Genomic DNA, 21,557 nt, shown 5'->3' with positions numbered 1-21,557 from the left:
AAGAAAGGTGCTGTCTTGGTAGTCTGATTACATAATTTAGGACCCAGGAAATGCTGTACAATATTCAAATGTTAGAAAAAAATGGGAGACTTTCAGTGTTATTATGATGTGTCTTCTTTTACTTTTTAGATTTTGTTGTTGTTTTAACAGTGGCTAAGTTTCCCTGAGCAGCTGTTGTGAGTTCTGCAAAGTCACTGAAGGCAGAGGAACAATACAATATTAAAGGGATAACACTGAATCAATAAAAAACATTTATTATCATATTTTTTAAAAACAGAATTTAACTAGCTCAATACAAAATTAATATGGTAAAAGCCTCTTGGAAAATATGAGACTGTCCCTTCTGTCATAAGCAGGAGATAGGAGAATGGTAATGGGGAAATGAAGAGCTATCTTTTTGGGACTTGCAAATGCCAGTCCCTAAACTGCTGGTGGAAGAGGGAATGTGTGACAGTTTTGAATATAGTGTGGAACACGGATACTCTGTGCTGAGTGCATTGATCTGTACTTTACTTCCTTCAGGCAGCACTAGAAGAAAAATTAGGATATTTTTCTTCTAGCCTTCTCTGTGAAAAGATCCAACTGCCATGTTAATAACGAGAAGTCTGGTGGCACCTTAAAGACTAACAGATTTATTTGGGCATATGCTTTCGTGGGTAAAAAACCCAGGTGCATCTGAAGAAGTGGGCTTTTTACCTATGAAAGCTTATGCCCAAATAAATCTGTTAGTCTTTAAGGTGCCACAGGACTCCTCATTGTTTTTGTGGACACAGACTAAGATGGCTACCACTCTGATACTCACTGCCATGTTTTCTCCCTTCTCCTGACCACTACATGTGTGAAGGGCAGATGGTCCACTGTCTGCCCCTTCTGTTTCTGAGTTAAGGAGTAAGCAGAGGATAGAGGACTCTGGGATGGGACATGAAAATGCACATTTAGAATCCCTTTGGGAGGGAACAGGTCTGTTCTGTGCAGAGGCAAATGGAGTGAGGTGGTGAAGGATTGGCTGTTAGACCTTCCAGCTGCCAATTATGGATTAGAGTCCAGCTGCTGCAGACAATGTCTATACAGTACAAAAAAGCTTTGCAAGTACAAAAAATAAGATCAAATGGTCAGTTCTGCTGTTTTTAGACATCCCATTAGTACCAATGCAATAGCTGTTCCCAGCGGAGTCTCCTGGCAATCAACTGCAATCATGTTCTATATTTTTGTTATATATTTTTGATTATATACAAAAGCCCCATTTAGTGAAAGCTTAAGAAGAAACCTGACATTTTCTAAACTAGCCTGCTTCCCAAAATCAAATTAAAGTTAAAACGATCCGATACTGGGTAATGCCACTGTGCTTGTGCCCGGTGGGCTTATACAGTGCATGCTATTGGCTGAAACTTGTGGCATTTACCAAAGTACCCAAGTTAACCAGTCTGCCCTTTCCCAGTGACCCTCAATTAATGAATCTGAAATCTTCCATGGATCTAATGATACAGACTAATTGGCATTGAGGGATTTGCCCCTTGCTCCCCAAATAAACCTGACACGGACCCTTCTGCGGAAAGGTGGGTGACTGTGGGTGAAGCAAGGGTTCTAGTGCTGGGAAACAAGTTTTGGTTCCACATTGTGTCTTATTTACTTATTTATTTATAGTGGTACCTACTGTGCATTAGGCACCTCCTAGGAGGATTTAAAGAAATGGACCCCCGTCCCTGGAAGCTTGCAGTCTAAGCCACAGCTGAGATCAGACCACTCGGGAGTAAACAGTATTACTTAAATCAGTCAGCTCTTCCTTGCCTTTTCTACTCTGGTGGTGACTATGCCTCAGCATATGAAATCTCTAGTCGTGGTTTGTTGGTGGGTGGCATCTGTGGCCTGCCACTCGTCCGATATTCCCCCTCCTCTTCATCCTCTATCTCTTCTTCAGCTGGTCCCCGAATCCTGACGGGCTCCTTCTCACCATCTACTGGCTCACTAAAACATTATCCAGGGATAGATAGAGATGTTAGCTGGCTTTAATTAACTTTCATTCTGAATATTTTTCACCGCTGTGACAGAGGTGGCTCCACAGGCCACCTGGGAATGTTCTCTGGACTTCAGTTTGAGAACCACTGGCCCACACTGCTTCTTGTTGGGGCTGGAGTAGCTGTGAACTGCCTTCTCCCATTTCCTACAGCACTTGTGTGGAGAGGCAAAGACTGGAGTATCTGTGAGCTCTCCACAGCACTCCCTACAGGGGCAGTGACCCTTTCCTCATTTTTGGATTGAAGAGTATGAGCGGCTAGGGTCACTCAGACCCCCAAGAACAGAAATTGCAGAGGCTGGGGAGAAATGAGGTGAATTTCAGATACCCACAGGTGGTTCCTGATTGGTTCCTTGGGCTTGTTAGCTCAGTCCTGCACCCTGCATGGTGCTTAAGAGACATCATGCACCAGCAATCACAAAGGGGCCCATAAGAGCAGAACCAGTCTGGTAAAGGAGAACTGAGAGGCAAACTGCAGTGGCAAAGATGGGACTGCACAATGCCTTCTCCTCTCCTGCGTTAAGTTGTTCACCTTTGCAATAGATAAAACCTATGCATCATCAGCTAATTTTCCACATCATTGTCCCTCTCCACCAGCATCTATGCTGCAGAGAGAAGATGAGAGCTCATTCTCCCTCTCACAGAATCCCTCATATATTCCACCTACTCTTCTGGGGAAAGACACTCACGTCATCTCGTAGTCCTTGTCCTTGCTGCCCCGGCAGCAGCAGCAGTAGGCCAAAATCCCGATGACAATGATTGCAGCAACTACACCACCAATGACTCCAGCGTAGAGGGCAATGTTCATGGATGCTATGGAGGGAAAGACCAAACACAGTCACAGCAGAGTTGACAAAACAAACCAGCATGCATTGAGAATGACTTCAAATCAGGTCAGATTCACACCTATCAGAGACCAAACCTGACCACCCTTCTGGGGGTGCCAGACACGTAATGATGGATCTGGACATTCTTTTAGTTGTAGCAACTGTTCTTGATTCTGCACTGAACCAATGGGTAGCAGGGACAGGTCCGCAGGAGTGATTGATTCAACAGAGATGGAGACAGACCCATGGGATCTGAACACCCCCATACTCTGATCAAGTTCAGATCTTAACTTTCTGGCTCAGGGCCATATCTAATTAGATACAACCTTAGTATTATTACTATTACAGACAGGTCTAAATGTGAGCACTTCAAGCAGGGCAGTGGAATTCGTTTTGGAGATATGAAATGGGGCTGTTCTTGGAGGGGTGGTGGTACGCTCATCTGCACTCCAGTGGCTCTCCCATTTAGTCCCTTGCCTATATTTAGTCTGTGAATACATTTCCCCCCTCTATTGCCCCACCCACCAAGCAGCCAGTAGCATCTTACGAGGTACAATGGAGACTGTCATGTTGCAGAACTCCTGTCCAACGCTGTTGGTGGCAGTGCAAATGTAAAAGCCGGAGGTGTCTGCAGAGACATTCTTCAGAGTTATCTGTTGTCCTGGTGCAAAATACAAACCCAAAATATAAAAGAATTGTAGAGAATTAGGTCAAAGAAGGGATTGGGGAAAGGAGCCCTTCACATCTAAATTGCCCCTTCAAAGCCATCCCAAGTTGGGAATGACCAAAAGTTGTTACAGTTTTTGGCTAGTTTTGTGACTTTAGGGAGAAAGAAAATATTGGGACACATGGGGCGGGGGGGTCGCCGGTGGAGCAAAAAAACCGAGTGCTGCGAAATATCGGGACAAATTGTGTCCCGACCAAACATCAGTCGGGACGCGGGGCAAACGCCTAAATTATCGGGATGTCTGGTCACCCTATGTGATTTGTGTGAGATTAGTTTGGCCTCCATCTGGTTCTTAGTGGGAGACATAAGGAAGGCTAAATAGAAACGTGCCTTTGGCTACTGGCAATACATTTAATTTTCAGCTGTTTGCCATTGTGGGTGGGGCTGTGGGCGAGTGAATGTTCAGAAAAGGTTTGTCTTGCTCTTTTATACATGGCCAGGAGCCTTGTGTGCTTTGTCACAGATTATATCACTGTCAGGAGAGCAGCTGGCTCAGAGAAACGGCCGTTTGAAGAGCTAACACACTAGTCTTGTAACAGTTTTTCAACCCACCAGCTTTCAGGATGTCACAATGCCATAATTATTTGCCAGTAGAGGGAGCTAGTGGGAAACTATGGTCTGGTAGAGTAAGGCAAAGGCAGATCAGGCTGTATAAACAATCCAGGGGGAGAAATCGTATTTGGCAGGGAGTGCTATGAGGCTGCACATTCCCTACCCTGAGCGAGTGGAGCTCAGTACTATAAATTAGAGCTTATCATTTCCTCTGTATAAACTTAGTTTTATTCAGGTTGTTTCCATTTTTACCCCTAAGTGGCAATTCTGTTTTTTTCCTCTGATGGCCCCTGTCAACCATCTGTTGGAAAAGGGCCAGCTCCCTGTTTTTAAAGTGGGCTTAGTAACTATATTTAAGCACATCATCTGGCACCACAGCTCTCTCACATACATGTTCTTTTCACAGAGCCATAGATTTTAGGGCCAAAAGGGACCATTTACTCTGACCTCCTACGTAACACAGGCCAGAGAACTTCCCCAACATAATTCCTAGAGCAGATCTTACAGAAAAACATCCAGTCTTAATTTAAAAATTGTCAGTGATGAAGAATCCATCACATTACGACCCTTGGTAAATTATTCCAATGGTTAATTATTCTAAGCATTAAGTTCACACTGGAAATAAGATATATTTTTGTCTAGGTTCAACTTCCAGCCATTGGATCGTGTTATACCTTTCTCTGCTAGATTGAAGAGCCCATCATTAAATATTTTTTCCCCATGTAGGTACTTACAGACTGTAATCAAGTCACCTCTTAACCTTCTCTTTTTTAAGCTAAATAGATAGACTCAAAGAGCTCAAGCACTATAAGGCATGTTTTCAAATCCTTTAATCATTCTCGTGGTTCTTCTCTGAACCCTCTCCAACTTATCAACATCCTTCTTGAACTGTGAGCGCCAGAACTGGACACAGTATTCCAGCAGCAGTCGCACCAGTGGGAAATAGAGGCAAAATAACCTCTCCACTCCTACTTGAGATTTGCTGTTTATGCATTCAAGGATCGCATTAGCCCTTTTGGCCCTAGCCGCATACTGGGAGCTCATGTTTAGCTGATTATCCACTGCGAACTTTTGAGTCCCTGCTTCCCAGGATAGAGTCCTTCATCCTGCAAGTATGGCTTACATTCTTTGTTCCTAAATGTATACGTTTACAGTTAGCTATATTAAAATTCATATTGTTTGCTTGCACCCAGTTTACCAAGTGATCCAGATCACTCTGAATTAGTGACCTGTCCTCTTCATTATTTACCTCTCCTGTCCAACTTTTGTGTCATCTGCAATTTTTGTCAGTGATGACTTTGTTCTCTCCCGGACGTTTTTCTGAGGCTATGTCTACACTACAGCGGGGGGTCGACCTAAGATACGCAGCTTCAGCTACGTGAATAACGTAGCTGAAGTTGCATATTTTAGGTCGACTTACCTGGCTGTGAGGACGGCAGCAAGTCGACCACTGCCACGCCGCCGTCGACTCCGCTGCCACCTCTTGCCGCGGTGGATTTCCGGAGTCGACGGCAGAGTGATCAGGGATCAATTTTATCGCGTCTTCACTAGACGCGATAAGTCGATCCCCAATAGACCGATTGCTACCCGCCAATCCGGCGGGTAGTGAAGACGTGCCCTCAGTGTCCCTGTCTAGGCTGTCATTTTTTTGGCATCACAATGTTTACAGCTTTCAACACTATAGTGCAGTGCTGGGTTGTAACCCCCAAAATGAACAGAGTAGAGAATAAATGTCCTATGAGTAAGGCTCTTCGTTTCCAGTTTTTATCAATTTTTTGTAACATAAAAATTTGTGGGTTTTACAAAAGCCATTATTTGGTTTTTACCCATTTTTTTTCACCCAATTTTGGAAGTGCCAGAACTCCCTGAACTCAGCTTTCTGCTCTAAAAAGCAAGATCATTTCTTGGTTACCTGCCATTTCTCCTTCCAGAGAAGAACCAAGATCCAAGCGCTGGTGTCAGAGCAGATGAAAATCTATGGTTTTTTAACTTTTTTAAAAATGTATTTTTTAATTTAAATTGGATTTTGTTTTTGTTTAAAAAGTTTTTTTTAAATAAACCTGTTTAAAAAGAAATCTGAATTTAATACAAAATATGTTAGTCCCTAAACTTATCATACTCTCTTAAAAAATTTAAATAACAAATAAATATATTGAATATATGAGCCTCTATCTAAAACTTTGAGTTAAAGGCTACTTTTCTATTTAAAGAAAAAATTGTAGGCAAACATCTTAGCTTTTGAGGTCAAGCTTTATAAATGTGGCACAGTAGATCATGCACTTTATTAAGGACGTATTTTGTTTAATAAAAATACATTTTATATGCAGTTGTGCATTTAAATAAATTCCAGTTACTATCCTAATGCAGCTTGACACAAATCATGAACAAAAAGTTAATTATCTAATAAATTACAGTAGAATATATCAGTCACCATTTTCTAACATACTAAAATGTACAATTAATAAGAATCTAACATATTAAACTATATATTTGCTTAAGTAAATGTATAGTAGTTATAGTGTTGTACCCTCCAAAGTAGCAAAAAAATCTACCTAATCCTGTGTAATGGCTCAACATGATTTAATGGTTAGATCAGCCAATGAGAATGCACCTTTCTTTGGACCATAACTGAAGTATAAGTGGAAAAGTTGAATAAAATAAATTATTTAAATTGAGGCTCTCCATGTGGTGGCTTAAATCATGATTTAAATTACTTTGATTTTAAATCAGTCCAACCTGGCTGGTCTGCGTACTATTGTCAATCCCATTCCCAGCACATATACGTCACCAACTTTACAGATAACACAAATAGCTATCAGCATTCAAAGCAAATAAGTTAGTGAACTACTTTACATGTTAACATGGGTCAAAAACAAACAAAAACTATCTGGGTTTTAGAATGTAATGGTTTCTTGAAAGTTTCAGACATACAAACCAGGAACAGAGAGTCAGGTTTACCCCAATATTTACCCAGAAAACTGAACTTAATTTTACTGCACTGATTTTACCTGTTTTTAATTTTTTGTAATAAACACTGATAAATTCCTAGGAAAATTTAAACATCTGTAAATAAATAGCCTACCAAGTTGGAAAGATGTAGGGCAAATGAGAAAAACAGGAATTGTCCCACCATTGTCAGAATGGATGGATTCCAAGGAAATTCCACATACCCTGCAGCATTACCCCAACACACACATTCCAGCAGCTCACGGATAGGGCTACCCTGACAGTCCTACTCCTTTTATAGCCTCCCACCGTCAGCCCTAAATCCCAGAGGGAGAAATTCCATCTGCACCCTTAATGGACAGCATTTCCCTGAAAATCAGTATCAAATACAAGGAGACTAGAACAAACTCCTGCCCCGGGGGGAGGAGAATAATGAAGGCAGAAAAGTTCAGAGTGGTCTGTTCTCTTTAGGAAAATACATTGTAGTAGCTAAGACGAAAGCTACCATGTCTGAGGCAGGGGCACCACCCAGTGGCCAGTCAAGTGAATAAGAGATTCCATGTGGATTTTTTCCTTGGCATTAACTCAAGCAATTTTCAGAGAGTAAAATGTGAGTGCCCCACCTAGCTAGGATCATATTCAGCTCATCTGTGCACCCACACCACGGCACTGGATCTGAAACCACAACTGGCAGGTTGAAACACAGAACCACTCTCCATTGTGGAGCTGGTCAAGAAACACACGGCAGTTTCTGGCAATAATGCCTAAGAGCCTGTTATATGCTACTATCGTTTGCTGACTGACTGCATGTGAGAAACTGCGGCACCCCCTTCTCCTTTAGAGACATCCCTCCCTGCTCCCACTTCTCAGGAGCTTAACCACTCCTTTTGTTCTGACACTATTTTAAAATAAAGTGACTATCGTGCTAGTGACAGATACTGTCCTGACAGCCTCCATCCCACCCGCTCTCAGCCCTGAGCTGGGTGGTTACATCTCGGAGTGGAAAAGTTCGGCCTCCATGGCCGGTTTGTTCCTTGGCCTCGCTCCTGTAAGTGTCAATAAGTGTCAATTGTGGCAGGGTATAGACAGGTCCACTAAGAGGAATTGCCTTGGGCGGGGGGGGGGGGGGAAACTGTGTGAAATACTTTGCTGGTTACAAATGGTCATTAGGAAGTAATTACTTTGGTTGGCTCTTGGCTGGCTTGAATCAGTGACCTAGAGGTGAAAGCATCACTGCCCATTGCTGCTCCAGACAGCCACCCAGGTACTCACAGGTGTTTCTCACTCTAGGAGGATAACCTTTTAAAGTCCTGTTTTGTTAAAGGACCTTCTCAGAAGGCCTACATGCACTATTAGTCCTCAATCCAAAATGTTTCAACTCCCAATCTGCAGCGAATACCATTGCCTGACCTCCTTGCATCTCACGTACCTGATGCTGACACCAGTGGTCGGGGCTGGTTCAGTACGCTGAAGCTTTGCCAGGTATACTCAGGTTTTGGAGACCCCTGTTGAGAGTTGCAGGTCAGGTTGATGGTCTGTCCATATTCTGGTGTCCCTATGACTTTACACTCTGGCTTGGATGGAGCCACTAGAGGCAAAGAAGGGAGAATGGCCTAAGCAGATGCAGTGTGGCACAGTTATACAGAGAGGTCTGCTGAGATTTCTTTCTATACATCCCTGCACTCCATCTTCTGCAGCTGTGTGTTTTCCTTCCAGCCAGGAACTTGTCTCTCTCATACCATTTTCCTGCAAGAATTAGAATGAATTCTGGCCTCTTCCACTGCTTTGTTACCCTTTGCCCTTCCCTCCCACATCCACCCAAGTTCAGGAGTTAATCATAAGATATTTGGACATATACGTTACTTCCCCTCCACCATCATCAAAGGATAACCTACCCAGGGCTGGCTCCAGCGTTTTTGCGACCCCAAGCGGCGGAAAAAAAAAAAAAAGCTCTACCACCGCCGCTTAATTCTTCGGCGGCAGGTCCTTCGCTCCAAGAGGGACTGAGGGACCCACTGCTGAATTGCTGCCGAAGAGCCAGACATGCCGCCCCTTTCCGTTGGCCGCCCCAAGCACCTGCTTCCTGGGCTGGTGCCTGAATCTGCCCTTGGGGTACAGCATAGTATAGTTATGTGCATGATGGGGATGGCTTATGCTTTCTTCTGAAATATCTGGCATTGGCTCTCTCTCTTATTGCTGTGCTAACTGAGAGGGTAGAGTACTCCCACCAACATCACTTCCTGCTTGTTGCATAGTGCTGTCTGTCACTGAGCTGGGCATTGAATCTGTACTAACTCAGGGGGTAGAGTGGCTTACCAAGGACCAAAAGATCTATCTTTGCAGAGGCAGTTGGGAAATCTTCACGCAGTTGGACAGTGCATCTGTAAGTTCCGTTGTCTGCCATGGTCACCCCACGGAGGGTGATGCTGACATCTGTGCCTGGAGTGCTAGGGAATTGCAGACGATCTTTATAACCCTGCCCATAGCGCTCAAGGCCATCAAAATACCTTGTGACAATATCTTCCTGTAATAGAGAAGAGGACACCAAACAGCAAGCTTATTTTCTGCTATGTGTGTCCTCAAGCTAACACCATAGACTGGCACATTTTAAGAGGAGCAGGAACTGGAAAAAAGCAGAGGGCCTACCCTTCCCTCGTCTCCTAGAGATACCCTCATAAACTGTTCCCTAGAGGCCAAGGAGAATGCCTGGAGACTTTCATCTCCATATCCTGCAGGGGTCTCTTCATCCTCCCTCCCCCCCACCCCCATCCCCCACATACTAGGGCAAAGAAGAGTCCCATAGTCCCTGAAGGCCACTTAAATCCCCCCGAGGCTACAAAGATCCCTTCATGCTCCTTCCCCACAATCCTTCAGTGGTCCAGGAGAACCATGGAGGCCCATTTGCTTGCCTGTGGTTACACAATGAGTGTCTGTGGCAGAGTCAGGATGACAACCAAGACCTCAACCCCTGGTCTCTTGAGTCCAAAGAGAGCCCAGAAGGCTTCTTCACCCTCCACCACAGAGCGGCCTGAGGACCCTTGATATCCACATCTCCATCATCCCCAATACGCTCTCATGCATCTCGTGATTTACCTCCGGAGATGTTTTGCTCCAGGTAACGAAGTCTGCACTGCTGGTGGCAGCAGTGGTCTGGAATTCACATGGGAGGGTGGCGTTAGTCCCTTGTGCTACCTTTACTTCCTTGACGCGTGTATTCACAGTGAGGGCCTGGGCAGTCACCAGAACTAGAGAGAGAGAGACAAAAAACAAACAAATACGGTCAATCTCCCCATCAGAGAAGTGCTTCTCTTGGTACTAAGGAGGGACCTGCACTCAACCAGGGTAGATTGGGCCCTACCCCTGGGTATCATATGAGTCTGCACTGTACCATCTCTGTCTGCTTGAGACTGGGTGGAGAGTGTGTCTTCCTCTCTGTCTGCACAGCACTGAGCACACGGGCAACTCCCAATCAATATAATGAATCATGCTCCAGAGGCTGGGTCTTATTTCTACACCTTCTCTTCTGAAGAGTCCTTCTGTGGACTAGGTCTTCTCCCAAGCAGCAGTCCTCAATGACCTGACCCAAGCCCAAGTCTCCAAAGCTAGTATTACTGCAAAAACACATCCCAAACCCACACGTGGCTGTGCCATGGGGAAACTATCAGACAAGGGGGAAGTGGCTGGCTGGTATTCTGGAGGGGCTGGTCCAGAGTTGCTGTTGTTTGGCTGCCTTACCTGTGCATTTCTGGACCTTGTCGTATTTGCATTCCTTGTAAACTGAACCTAAGCAGTGAATTTGGGGGGTCTGTATGTTAGCGTTGGGGACAAAGACCATGTTCTTGTGATATTTCCCCCTCTGAAGTTACTGATCACAACCTTAACTCCCCTTAAACCCAGCTTTGTGTCTGGATTAATTCCCAGAGTGGGTTCCTCATCATCAGGTTATCAGACCTCAGGCTCTCATTCCCCAGTGGTTGGTTTAGATAATCCCACAGGATTTCCTTGGAAATCCCAGGGGGTAGATCCCAAGCGTACTATTTCCCCAGGGGTTAGTTAAGTTAGCTGCAGTATGGATATCCCATGGTATAAGCAACTGGATGCACATTCTTGGGAGTTATCCAGTATGTAGAATCTGTGATAGATGGTAGGTAAGGTGAGCAGTTTGAGGCTAGAGAATCTGCTCCAGGATATCAGAGCAGGAGGTTGATTTGCAATCAGAGCTGTTTCCCCATGTCCATCCCTCCCCTCAGTCACCCACCAGACTCGATTTTCCCTGTTAGTGCAATGCTTAAACAAGCAGCAGTAATGTTCAGTTGTGCTTATTATAGGGAGAGGAGAGCAGATTTGGGTAAATGAGAACCAGTCCAAGCCCTGACGTGCACGGCCAGCTCTAACTTTTTTGCCACCCCAGGCAAAAAAGAAGAGCCCTGCCCCACCGTACCCCCCCCCACGAGCACCGCGCCACTGAACCCCCCCAGCACCGCGCAGCCAAAATCCCCGCCCCCCCAGCACCATGCGCCCGAAACCCCACCCCCGAGCGCCGCGCAAGCCCCCGCCTCCCCAGCGCTGCTCCGCCCCCCTCCGAGCGCCGCGCCAAGCCCCCGCCCCCCCTCTGAGCGCTGTGGCGCACCGTGCCAGCCCCCGCCCCCCCTCCGAGCACCACGCCAAGCCCCCGCCCCCTCCGAGCGCCGCGCCAAGCCCCCACACCCTCCGAGCGCTGCGCCGCACCAAACCCCGCCCCCATCTGAGCGCCGTGCCAAGCCCCCACCCCCGTGCCCCCATCCAAGCGCCGCGTCAAGCCCCCACCCCCCTCTGAGCGCCGTGCCAAGCCCCCGCCCCCCCATCCAAGCGCCGCGCCAAGCCCCCGCCCCTCCATCCGAGCGCCACACCTCCGGCCCCCTCTGAGCACCGCGCCAAGCCCCCACCCTCCCAACCGAGCGCTGCACCAGCTCCCGCCCCCCTCTGAGCGCCGCGCCACCAGAAGCCCCCCCCCCAGCACGCCGCAGGAAAAAAAAAACCCTCCAGCGCTGCCCCTACGAACCAAAATAAATAATAAATAAAAACCCGAGTGCCGCCCCGCCCCAAGGTGCCGCCCCAAGCATGTGTTCGGTGGGCTGGTGCCTGGAGCCGGTCCTGCTGACATGGAAACCCCTTTTCCAGGTGCAAAAAAAAAAAAAAAAAAGTCCTTAACCACATCCACATCCACCCACCACCACCTCCCCAGTCAGTACAATCATGAACCTTCGCTCCCTTCCTGAAGCACCAGCAGATCCTACATGGGATGTGGTGGTGGGGCTCAGCATCATCTTGGCTGGATCACACAGCTACTCCCTTTTACCCTGGGGCTGCTCTGGAGTGACTCCATGCCATGCTTACAGGGGAAGCCTCAGTGCACATCACATCATTCCTTCCTCTCCTGCAAGAACCACAGGGAGAGATCTCATGTCCCCTGGGGTTCTCAGACTTGTAACATGCACTATGATGCCCTGCACAGGGGAAACCCTGGAATAGTAGTGAGGCTCAGACATGAGAGGGGGAGTGCAGACCCAACAGCAGGCCAACTGCCTGAGGAGATGGGTAGGGAAACACTGGCCATCCTCCTGTACTGAACTACTTGTTTCAGACTTTAAGGAGGGCGGTGAGGGGGTGGAGGAGAAGGGTAGCTGAAGGTTGCAGAAGGGAGGGGCCTTTCCTGTGGTTTGGTGAAGCAGCTACATTATGGATTTTTTGTAATGCTGTGTCTGCTGAGCACAAAACCATGCCACTCTGGTCAAAACTGAACTCTCTCCAGAGCACAATGCAGGGGTCTTGGATATGGAGGCCTCGTTCTGTTTTACACTCAGTTCTCCATGACCTTTGTGTCCCCAGGAAGCTGTGTTTTAAAACACCTGCTTTATTCTGCATAGTTCCGGGTTGTTATTTTTTTATGACACTGCTGAGTCATCAGAGGAGAGAAGGAACGAGATCGAAACCAGAATCTGACTACCTCACCTTAGCATGCGGGAGGGGCAGAGGCACTCCCAGTGTAGAGGCAGGCTCCCTTCAGGAATAGGGTGAAAAGGGACAGTGACATAGGCTAGTGAAGGGCTATACTGTCGCAGAGCATATGGGGGGATAGTGAAGAGCTGTGCCTTCCCAGAGTGCCAGGATGGTCACTTGGTGGTTGAGATGCAGTGCAGGAGAGCCAGCTCTGGGTCCTGTCTCAGACCATGCCTACGCTATGGGCTCTGCAATGGCACAGCTGCAATGCTACAGCTGTGCCACTGTAGCACCATAGTGTAGATGCTTCCTACAGTGACAGAAGGGGTTTTTGCATCAATGTAGGTAATCTACCTTGCTGAGTGGCAATAAAATAGGACTTTCATCAATTTAGCTGCATCCTCACTGGGGATTAGGTCAGATTAACTACAGCACTCGGGGGTGCGAATTTTTCACACCCCTCAGTGACATAGATAGGTCGATCTGTATTTTAAGTGCAGATTAGGGTTGAGTCACATCCCTGCTACTTATGTCAGACCTTCAGATTATTCCCACGAGTGAATTTAATGCGTGGGATAGAGAGATGGCAAAGCAAATTTCTCCTTGTGATGAGCTGTATAGGCTCCATCCCGGGGTTGGTGAGTGGAGGGTTAACATGTGCTCCCGAAGGTGAAGAAAGACCACACTGCCTGCCCTAAGTGCAGGGATGTCACGAGGAAAGTGAGGCCGGGATCCGTTATGATGAGTTAGGTAAAGGCCTGCAGTATACTAGGGACATGCTGTGGGTAGACAGGAATAGCTAGTTCTGGGAGACATTTCCTCTCTGAGAGGCAGCAGCAATGGCAAAGTCTGGGAAAGCCCTGTCTAATGGACTCTGCCTTTGACTGTACGTAGCTCTCCTCTTTGGTTCAGCTCACACCCTCCTCTCTGTCACTCACTCCTGATAGACCTTCTTCAGAAGAACCCACCCCTCTCGACTCGCACCTTCCCTATGAAATGACCTTTGTGATTGGAGTTCCAGTGTGTCCTCTCTCCCTTAGGGTCACTGCAATGGAGAGTTTGACACTGGGTCACTCCTGCTTTGCAAGCACCTTCTCCTGCTGCCTGGCAGGCACCCCCCTACCCAGCACCTTCCAAACCAGCCTGACATATATTCACAAGAAGTGTAAGAAGTTGCCAGTTACTTGGCTTTTCCCTCCTCTCTCCTACTGCTGCTCCTGCTCTTCTCACCCCTTCCATCACCTCCCTAAGAAAAGCAGAATAAATAGTAAGGAAAAGAAGGCTGATGGCTAGAGTAGAGAACAATTGGGGCTCCCGGGCTCCGTTCCCAGCTCTGTCACTGACTTCTTGTGTGAATTTGGGTAAGTCACTTAGCATTTCTATGCCTGTGTCGCCATCTGTAAAATGGGGCTGATGCTCCCTTCCCACACAGGGGGATTCATTCATTCATAGCTGTGAAGTGCTCTGAGAGCCTCAGAAGGAAGGTGATCAAGTAGGGCAAAGTATTTTTATTATTACTTTATTGCAGCTGCTATGGGGGACCTCGTACAACAGCACTGTGTACATGACACCAGAGCTGGCTCTGCCCATCCTTTCAACCTTTCACCCCTCGCACATACACACACACAAAGCCATTGGCTTGCTTTGTGTGGGTAGGCAGAGTCCCTCCCTCCTCTCCAGAAGCATGAGCAGTATCTTGACTCTCCCAGGAAGCACCTGCAGTGCCCCCAATGGTAGAACAGGTAGAACAGGTTATTTTTACTCCATTGTCACTCCTCAGAAACTGGTTCCACCCGGCTAGGGTTCACCAACAGGTCATTCACCCAACCCCCAGAGAGAGAAAGAGAGATGGCCCAACCCCAGGCACTCACAGCTATTCCTCACCCCCCAGCCCATGCCAAAGTTCTCATTTACTGCAGGTTTTTATTCTTTTCAAAAACACTATCAGTTCAGAGTTGCAAAGGTGCCAAACCAAACCCCACCCGTAGCGGAAGCAGCCAGTAATAGGAGAGCTGTACGTCACTGTGAAGGATTGTTCTAATTTGCCTGGCACCGCCATGCAAAGGGTTGATCTCTTTGGTGCCCTCTCACTTATTTCCTACAGCTTTAGTCTGATTGTTTGACTGGCTCGTAATCCAGTTTTTCAGTGGAGATTAAAGACTGCCCACTACATATCCTTCTGGTTCTCTGAATCTCTGTTTAATTACATCCGGTCCCGGTGATACCACTAAAGGTGTTTCCTTCCCCCTTGAGTCACCAGCACTTTCAATGGGGTAGTCCGTTCAGCAATGGGGTGCAGGGCTGGGAGATGCTTTCTGTCACCAAACAGCTTAGCTAGTTAAAAACAGGTGGCATGTCCAAAACCAGGTTTTTTGGATGGGAAACTGAACCCGTTTTAAATCCAACTGAAGGGAGAGGGGCCTTAAAATCTAATCAAACTCAGAGGGGAAATAGCCTATAATACTGATAAAGAGACATTGTCAACAGGCTTTAAACCCTAGATTTAGATTTTGTTCTGACATGGAAATGCTGTTTATCAATTTTTTAAATAAATCACTGAAAAGACCTCTCCTCCCCCTCACCTCCCTTCAAGATAACTCCCCCCCTCCTTGCAGTACTGGAAATGCAGCAGAGAAACCAGAAAGTCTCAGTGACTTGTTTACTTCCACTGGCAATATTGAATGAATGGTAAATGGCATAGAAACAGAACAAAGGGCAAAAAGCTAATTCGATTGTAAAAGTTCTTTCTGTTTTAATCATCTCAGGTGTCATTAGTGATAGGGTTAAGAACATTTTTGCAAAGAAAATCTGAGTAGGAAGGTGACAATGTTCCTTTGGGCTGGTCCACACTAACCCCCCACTTCGAACTAAGATACGCAACTTCAGCTACGTGAATAACGTAGCTGAAGTCGAAGTATCTTAGTTCGAACTTACCATGGTCGACACATGGCAGGCAGGCTCCCCCGTCAACTCCGCGTACTCCTCTCGCAGAGCAGGAGTACTGGCGTCGACGGCGAGCACTTCCGGAATCGATCCCAGAATATCGATTGCTTACCGCCGGACCCGGAGGTAAGTATAGACGTATTCTTTGTTTCCTTACTGAGCACTTGTCTAGCACTCCAGCCACTGTACTTTTTTTTTTTCAAACAACCCTTGGAAACATTCACGTAGAACCATCTACAAAAGAAACTACCAGCCCAGCAGAAACAAAATTCCATCCCTCCCCGCAACCATCCATGCCCTGTGTAATGATCTCTTTAAAACATCTCGCATCAAATGGAACTGACAAATAGGACAAAATGTGGAGCGACTCTAGCTGCATAAATCCAACCAAAGCTTACATAATTGCAAAGAAAACACTGCTCATATCACCTTGAAATAGAATGAGCTGGCAGACTCTTCTAAGAAACACTCCTGTATCTCAGAACTCCATTCCGTGTAACCACTATTTTCATACATGACAATTTTCTTTCCTACCCCTCACCCTTATCTGTCTGCAGTATCCACCCATTATCTTTACTTAGATTGTCTATTATCTTTATTCAGATTGTAAGCTCCATGGGGCAGGAATTGTCTCTTTGTTATATGTTTGTAAAGTGGAGAGAGATGGAGGCATAGTGGAGTCTTGGCCTCTAAGTGCAACTGCAGTACAAATAAATAATAATAATGCTAGAGATGAGCCCATCTTGCAAAATTTGAATCTGAATTCTCCCAAAGTTTGGACCTAGCGTTTTCTTTAGAGACTGTCTATACTACTGTGTATGGGCCTGAGTTCTCTCTTGGTTATGCTGCACCATTCTTGGCTTCAACAACCTCTTCCAAAATCTCTCCCACTCCACTGTTTTAATAATGGCGTTAAAAGGCCTGGCCTATACTCAGCCCAAATGGCCTTGTTTATTATTAGAGAGACAAGGTGGGTGAAGCAATATCTTTATTGGACCAACTTCTCTTGGTGAAAGAAACAAGTTTTTGAGCTTACACAGAGCTCTTCTTTGGGTCTGGCCTGAAGAAGACCCGAAGAAGAGTTCTGTGTAATTTCAAAAACCTGTCTCTTTCACCAACAGAAGTTGGCCCAGTAAAAGATATTACCTCATCCACGTTGTCTCTCTAATTTCCCGGGACCAACAGGTCTACACCTACACTGCGAACAACCTGTTCACCATTCCAGCCCCTGGCAAAGGGTGCAAGGTATGTCACTAAAAAGAGAGACAAAGTTCCTGCTGTGACATTGCAGTCTATATGATTTTATAAAAATATGCTAATGAGTGAATATAATGTAACTGGAATATGCTTCATGCAAAAGGTCTCTTGTAAGGTATAATTATAAAGCTTATAATCTACTGAGTGTGGTCATCCTATTTCAATAAATGTATCACTCTTGTATCTAAAACTAGAAATATGAAATATAATTCTGAGGGCCTATTGTAATTATGCGAAGTGTGGGCTATTAATGGTGGTTTGGAATCTTGATGGCTCCCATCAACCAGGACAATTGATTGTGGATGGCTCTGTTTTCAGGCAAGCCTTTCTGTGAGTCAGGCTGGGAGGAATGAAGGCTTGGGATCTTACAGTGACATGTGATCATGTCACCTGAACTGGAATCCATCTTTAATCTGGTGCTTTTCCAGTGAGAAGGAGTGGGAACCCGAGGGACAAAGAATTCCTGCCTTATGCAAAAGATATATAAATGGAACAGAGAAAAGAAGAAGCCATCATGAGGAATCCCCTAGCTACCACCTGAGCTGGCACAAGGGCTGTACCAGGGGAAAGGATTGTGCCCAGACTAGGAAGGCATCTAGTCTGTGAAAGAAACGTATTGAAACATCTTTCAGGGTGAGATATTATCTGTACTCAATTGTATTACTGTATTAGACTTAGATTTGCATGTTTTGTTTTATTTTGCTTGGTAACTTACTTTGTTCTGTCTGTTATTTCTTGGAACCACTTAAATCCTACTTTCTGTATTTAATATAATTACTTTTTACTTATTAATTAACCCAGAGTATGTATTAATACCTGGGGAGGTGTGTGTGGGGGGGCAAACAGCTGTGCATATCTCTCTATCAGTGTTATAAAGGGAAAACAATTCATGAGTTTACCCTATATAAGCTTTATACAGGGTAAAACGGATTTATTTGGGTTTTAGACCCCATTGGGAGTTGGGCATCTCAGTGTTAAAGACAAGAACACTTCTGTAAGCTGCTTTCAGCTAAGTCTGCAGCTTTGGGGCGAGTAATTCAGACCCTGGGTCTGTGTTGGAGCAGACGGGCGTGTCTGGCTCAGCAAGGCAGGGTGCTGGGGTCCCGAGCTGGCAGGGAAAGCAGGGGCAGAAGTAGTCTTAACACATCAGGTGGCAGCTCCCAAGGGGGATTCTGAGATCCAACCCGTCACATCTGCTCCAAACAGCTTTAGGTCTAGAATCACCCATGGCATAAGAGGTGAGGGTGAGAACAAATAGAAGGGGAATGGTCTGGGATGGGGTAAAACAGGTTATATCAATAAGATCAGCTAGTTAGTCTGTGCCCACTTCTTGAGGAATACAATTTTTGTAATTCCATTGTATTAAATATAAATTCCCGTCTCTCAGGCTTCACAGAAGAAGTGAGATTTTTCAGAGGGGTTTGAGTAAGGCAGGGATGGCGTCTAGGTGAGTGGCAGAGAGTGTTCTATGCCTAGGCTGGCATGGAAAAAAGGCACATAAATATTTGTGTGAGGAAACAAAGGCAGATCAAGGCTGGTGTCACTGGCAGAGTGGGCTGTACAGGGGGAAATGAGAGGGCAGAGGATCAGAGAAGTGGGCAGAGGCTCTTGGCTATAAAAGCAAACACAAGCAATTTGATTTATAGATGTTGGCAGGTCTGTAACTTGGGTTCGAAATGGCTACATACAGTGTAGAGAGTAGAAGCTAAGGACTTTCCCCCTTTGGATTCTAGGGACAAAGGATATACAATATCTATGGAAACCGTTTTAAATTGGTTTTAAAAATGTTTGCCACCATGATACAAAACTCCATTCCCTTTCTGTCCCTGGAATTGCAGAGACTTCTGGAATTGCCTGAGAGTCCCGACACTGTAGTATGCAGGCATTATCACTGTACCTGCCAGATCATAAACAGGCTAAAATTTGTACTAAACAAAGGACATTGACACATCGGAACGGCTGGGATATTTGCCTGTGTAACATTCACCTCCCTCCAGTCTCCACCCATCCCCTGTAGGACACAACCAAAACAGTACTCACCCACACTCAACATTAACAGCTGAGATCCCTTTGTAGCTCTCATGGTCTCTCCTTATCCTCCGTACAGAGTATTTCCCTGTAGGATTGCTCGGTAGCTGAGTTATTTTAGTTAATGGGCTAACAGTGCAGCCTCACGGTTGTAGCTTGGATTCACTTCCCCAGTCCTTTTTCACTTGCTCTTTCGACTCTGCCCATCTTCCCCACCCCCTTCAGCTAGATTGACAAACTGGTTCACTACTAGAGATAGAAATCTCTTGCTGTTCTGTACCTGAGGGAATGTATGTTATGAACTTGTCCTACCCTCTCAGGCAAATAAACCACCTTTCCTGGTCTCTGCTGATTGATAGGTACACAAAGGAAATGACGAGTTAATCCAAAGGGCCAGGTAAAAGTGCACACAAGAGAGCACTTAGAGCGATCTGTACAGTGACAAATAACCATGGCAGATAAAAACGGATTAATTTAAAAATAAAACCCTTTTTATTGTATTACTGTTTAATTTACATTAGACTTTTATTTAAACCAAATATTTTTCATTTAAATTAAATACATTTTTATTTTAAAAATTAATTATTTAAATTTAAAATTATGGCAGATATGTTCTGGCCTAAATTTACTATAATCTATTGATTTCAATTATGTAAAAAATTATATTCAAGTAGTACATACTTGTTGCTGAAATTTTAAAGAAAGTCAAACCATTGAACCATTGTAAATCACTGGCTAAGCACCTGGAACTAGACTTCGTTGAAGTGCTACGCCAGCTTTTGACAGCAGTAGCCTCTTCTGCAGGTGCAGAGAGAATGTTTGTTTTCTTCATTTCAGTTTATTCAGCTAGTTCAGTTCAGTTATTAGTCCATTCAAAGTTAAGCTACCAGTTGGAAGTTGAACAAGCTGAGAAGTTTTTTTACTCTTCTAATTGATTCATAAAATTGAGGTATGAGAGGATGAGATCTACTACCTCCAAAATCTAGAAGGACATCATGACCAGAAACAGAAACAATCAGTTCAATTCACTAACTACAAATAATACTTCCCTTGTTTAATAAATCAGTTAGTTTTAAATGCAAAACTAGTTTTGATTAACTTACTTTTTTCTTATATATCCTAATTTTATTTAACTAATAAAAAGTTTAAAATGCTGTTTTTGTGCATTTTTAATTGAATTCCATTTTCCAGCCAAATGCAGCTTAACACAAAGCACAAGCAAAAAATTAATCATCATACAGTAAATAAGAAACATATTCATCATTTTCTAACATCATAAAAAGGTAAAAATTAAGAATCTGAATAAACATATGTTGAGCTCTATAACTGCTTAAATACATGTGTATAGAGTGTCATCCTGGTTAGCCAAAAAGAAGTACCAAATTCAGTGTAAAGACTATATTTACTTGCAAATCAACCTACTACTGGGGATGTAGAGGTTCCATTGGGTACAGAGCTGGTTTGTGTGCTTCTAGGCAGTGTTTCTCAAATGCGGCTACCATGGCCGCATACAGCCCCCAGGGGCTTTTCTTGTGGCCACAGCTTCCTGGGCTGTGATTGACAAGGAATGGGGGGCAGCAAAGCAGTGGCTCCTTCCCCAGGGCTGCTTGCAGCCAGGGGTTGGTCCCTCCGGAGCCACAAACACTGTAGGAGCAGGCAACCAGTGTGAATTCCCCACCTTCACAGGTGCAGTGGGGCTCGGGCTTCAGGCTTCTGCGTCAGGCTTCTGGGATGGTGGGTGGCAGGCTCCGGCCACGCGGCAGCGAGCTCTGTCCTCCAGCTGCAGGGTTTTGGGCTCCATCCCTGGACTCACCCCCGCGCCATCACCTCAACCCTCACTGCCTCCTCCAGCCCCTCCTTGCCCCTGGTCCCCCTGCCTCCTTACCCACCTCCTCATCCAGGGCTTAATTTGTCCCCCAGCATGCCAGGGCTGAATAAGTCTGCTGTGAAAACTGATATTAACAAATATACAAATATCACTTGTCACAGGAGCAGACTTACTAACTAGCAATCTAAAAAAAAAATCAAAACATGCCATGCACCTTATTTTTGTTTCTTTTCTGCTTAGGTCCAGTAAAGAATAGAGACAACTGTACATTATTTTTATTATTGAATCTGCAAAAAAAACCTACATACATAAATTACAATGATCTGGACTTGTATATATGCATATTTATTTGTTTTTCCTAAGGTTAATTAAGTATTTTAGGAAAAATTCTCAGAGCGGCCACCAGCAAGAGTTGATGGCTACACTCTGAGGCCACCAAAAAATATGTTGTGAGAA

At 45.3% G+C, this 21,557-nt stretch overlaps 2 protein-coding genes across 2 annotated transcripts in view; one reads left to right on the top strand and one right to left on the bottom strand.

Moving 5' to 3' along the window:
* Positions 1–238: 238 nt before the first annotated feature.
* Positions 239–19,493, bottom strand: GPA33 (glycoprotein A33). Its single transcript, XM_005283691.4, has 7 exons — positions 19,286–19,493; positions 10,160–10,311; positions 9,383–9,590; positions 8,496–8,654; positions 3,389–3,502; positions 2,704–2,827; positions 239–1,965 (listed from the first exon to the last, which is right to left on the bottom strand). The coding sequence occupies exons 1-7, from the start codon at positions 19,326–19,328 to the stop codon at positions 1,809–1,811; spliced, it is 957 nt and encodes a 318-aa protein (XP_005283748.2). The 5' UTR covers positions 19,329–19,493; the 3' UTR covers positions 239–1,808.
* Positions 17,703–21,557, top strand: part of STYXL2 (serine/threonine/tyrosine interacting like 2) — a 21,134-nt gene continuing 17,279 nt past the window's right edge. Inside the window, exon 1 of the mRNA XM_005283690.5 lies at positions 17,703–17,878. The gene's annotated coding sequence lies outside the window, so the exon portion shown is untranslated. The remainder of the gene's footprint in view (positions 17,879–21,557) is intronic.

Source organism: Chrysemys picta, chromosome 1 (assembly GCF_011386835.1).
Source record: "Chrysemys picta bellii isolate R12L10 chromosome 1, ASM1138683v2, whole genome shotgun sequence".
In the NCBI taxonomy this organism is placed as follows: Eukaryota; Metazoa; Chordata; order Testudines; family Emydidae; genus Chrysemys; species Chrysemys picta.
The sequence above is the reverse complement of the archived record's forward strand: the minus strand, read 5'-3'. Positions and strand labels throughout refer to the sequence as shown.

Excerpts from the sequence above, each read along its gene's own strand:
- GPA33 (XM_005283691.4), bottom strand. The coding sequence starts at position 19,328 with ATGAGAGCTACAAAGGGATCTCAGCTGTTAATGTTGAGTGTGG. Across the intron at positions 8,655-9,382 it reads GATAGATCTTTTGGTCCTTG|TGGCTCCATCCAAGCCAGAG; the intron begins GTAAGCCACTCT and ends CTTTGCCTCTAG. Across the intron at positions 1,966-2,703 it reads GACAAGGACTACGAGATGAC|TGAGCCAGTAGATGGTGAGA; the intron begins GTGAGTGTCTTT and ends ATAATGTTTTAG.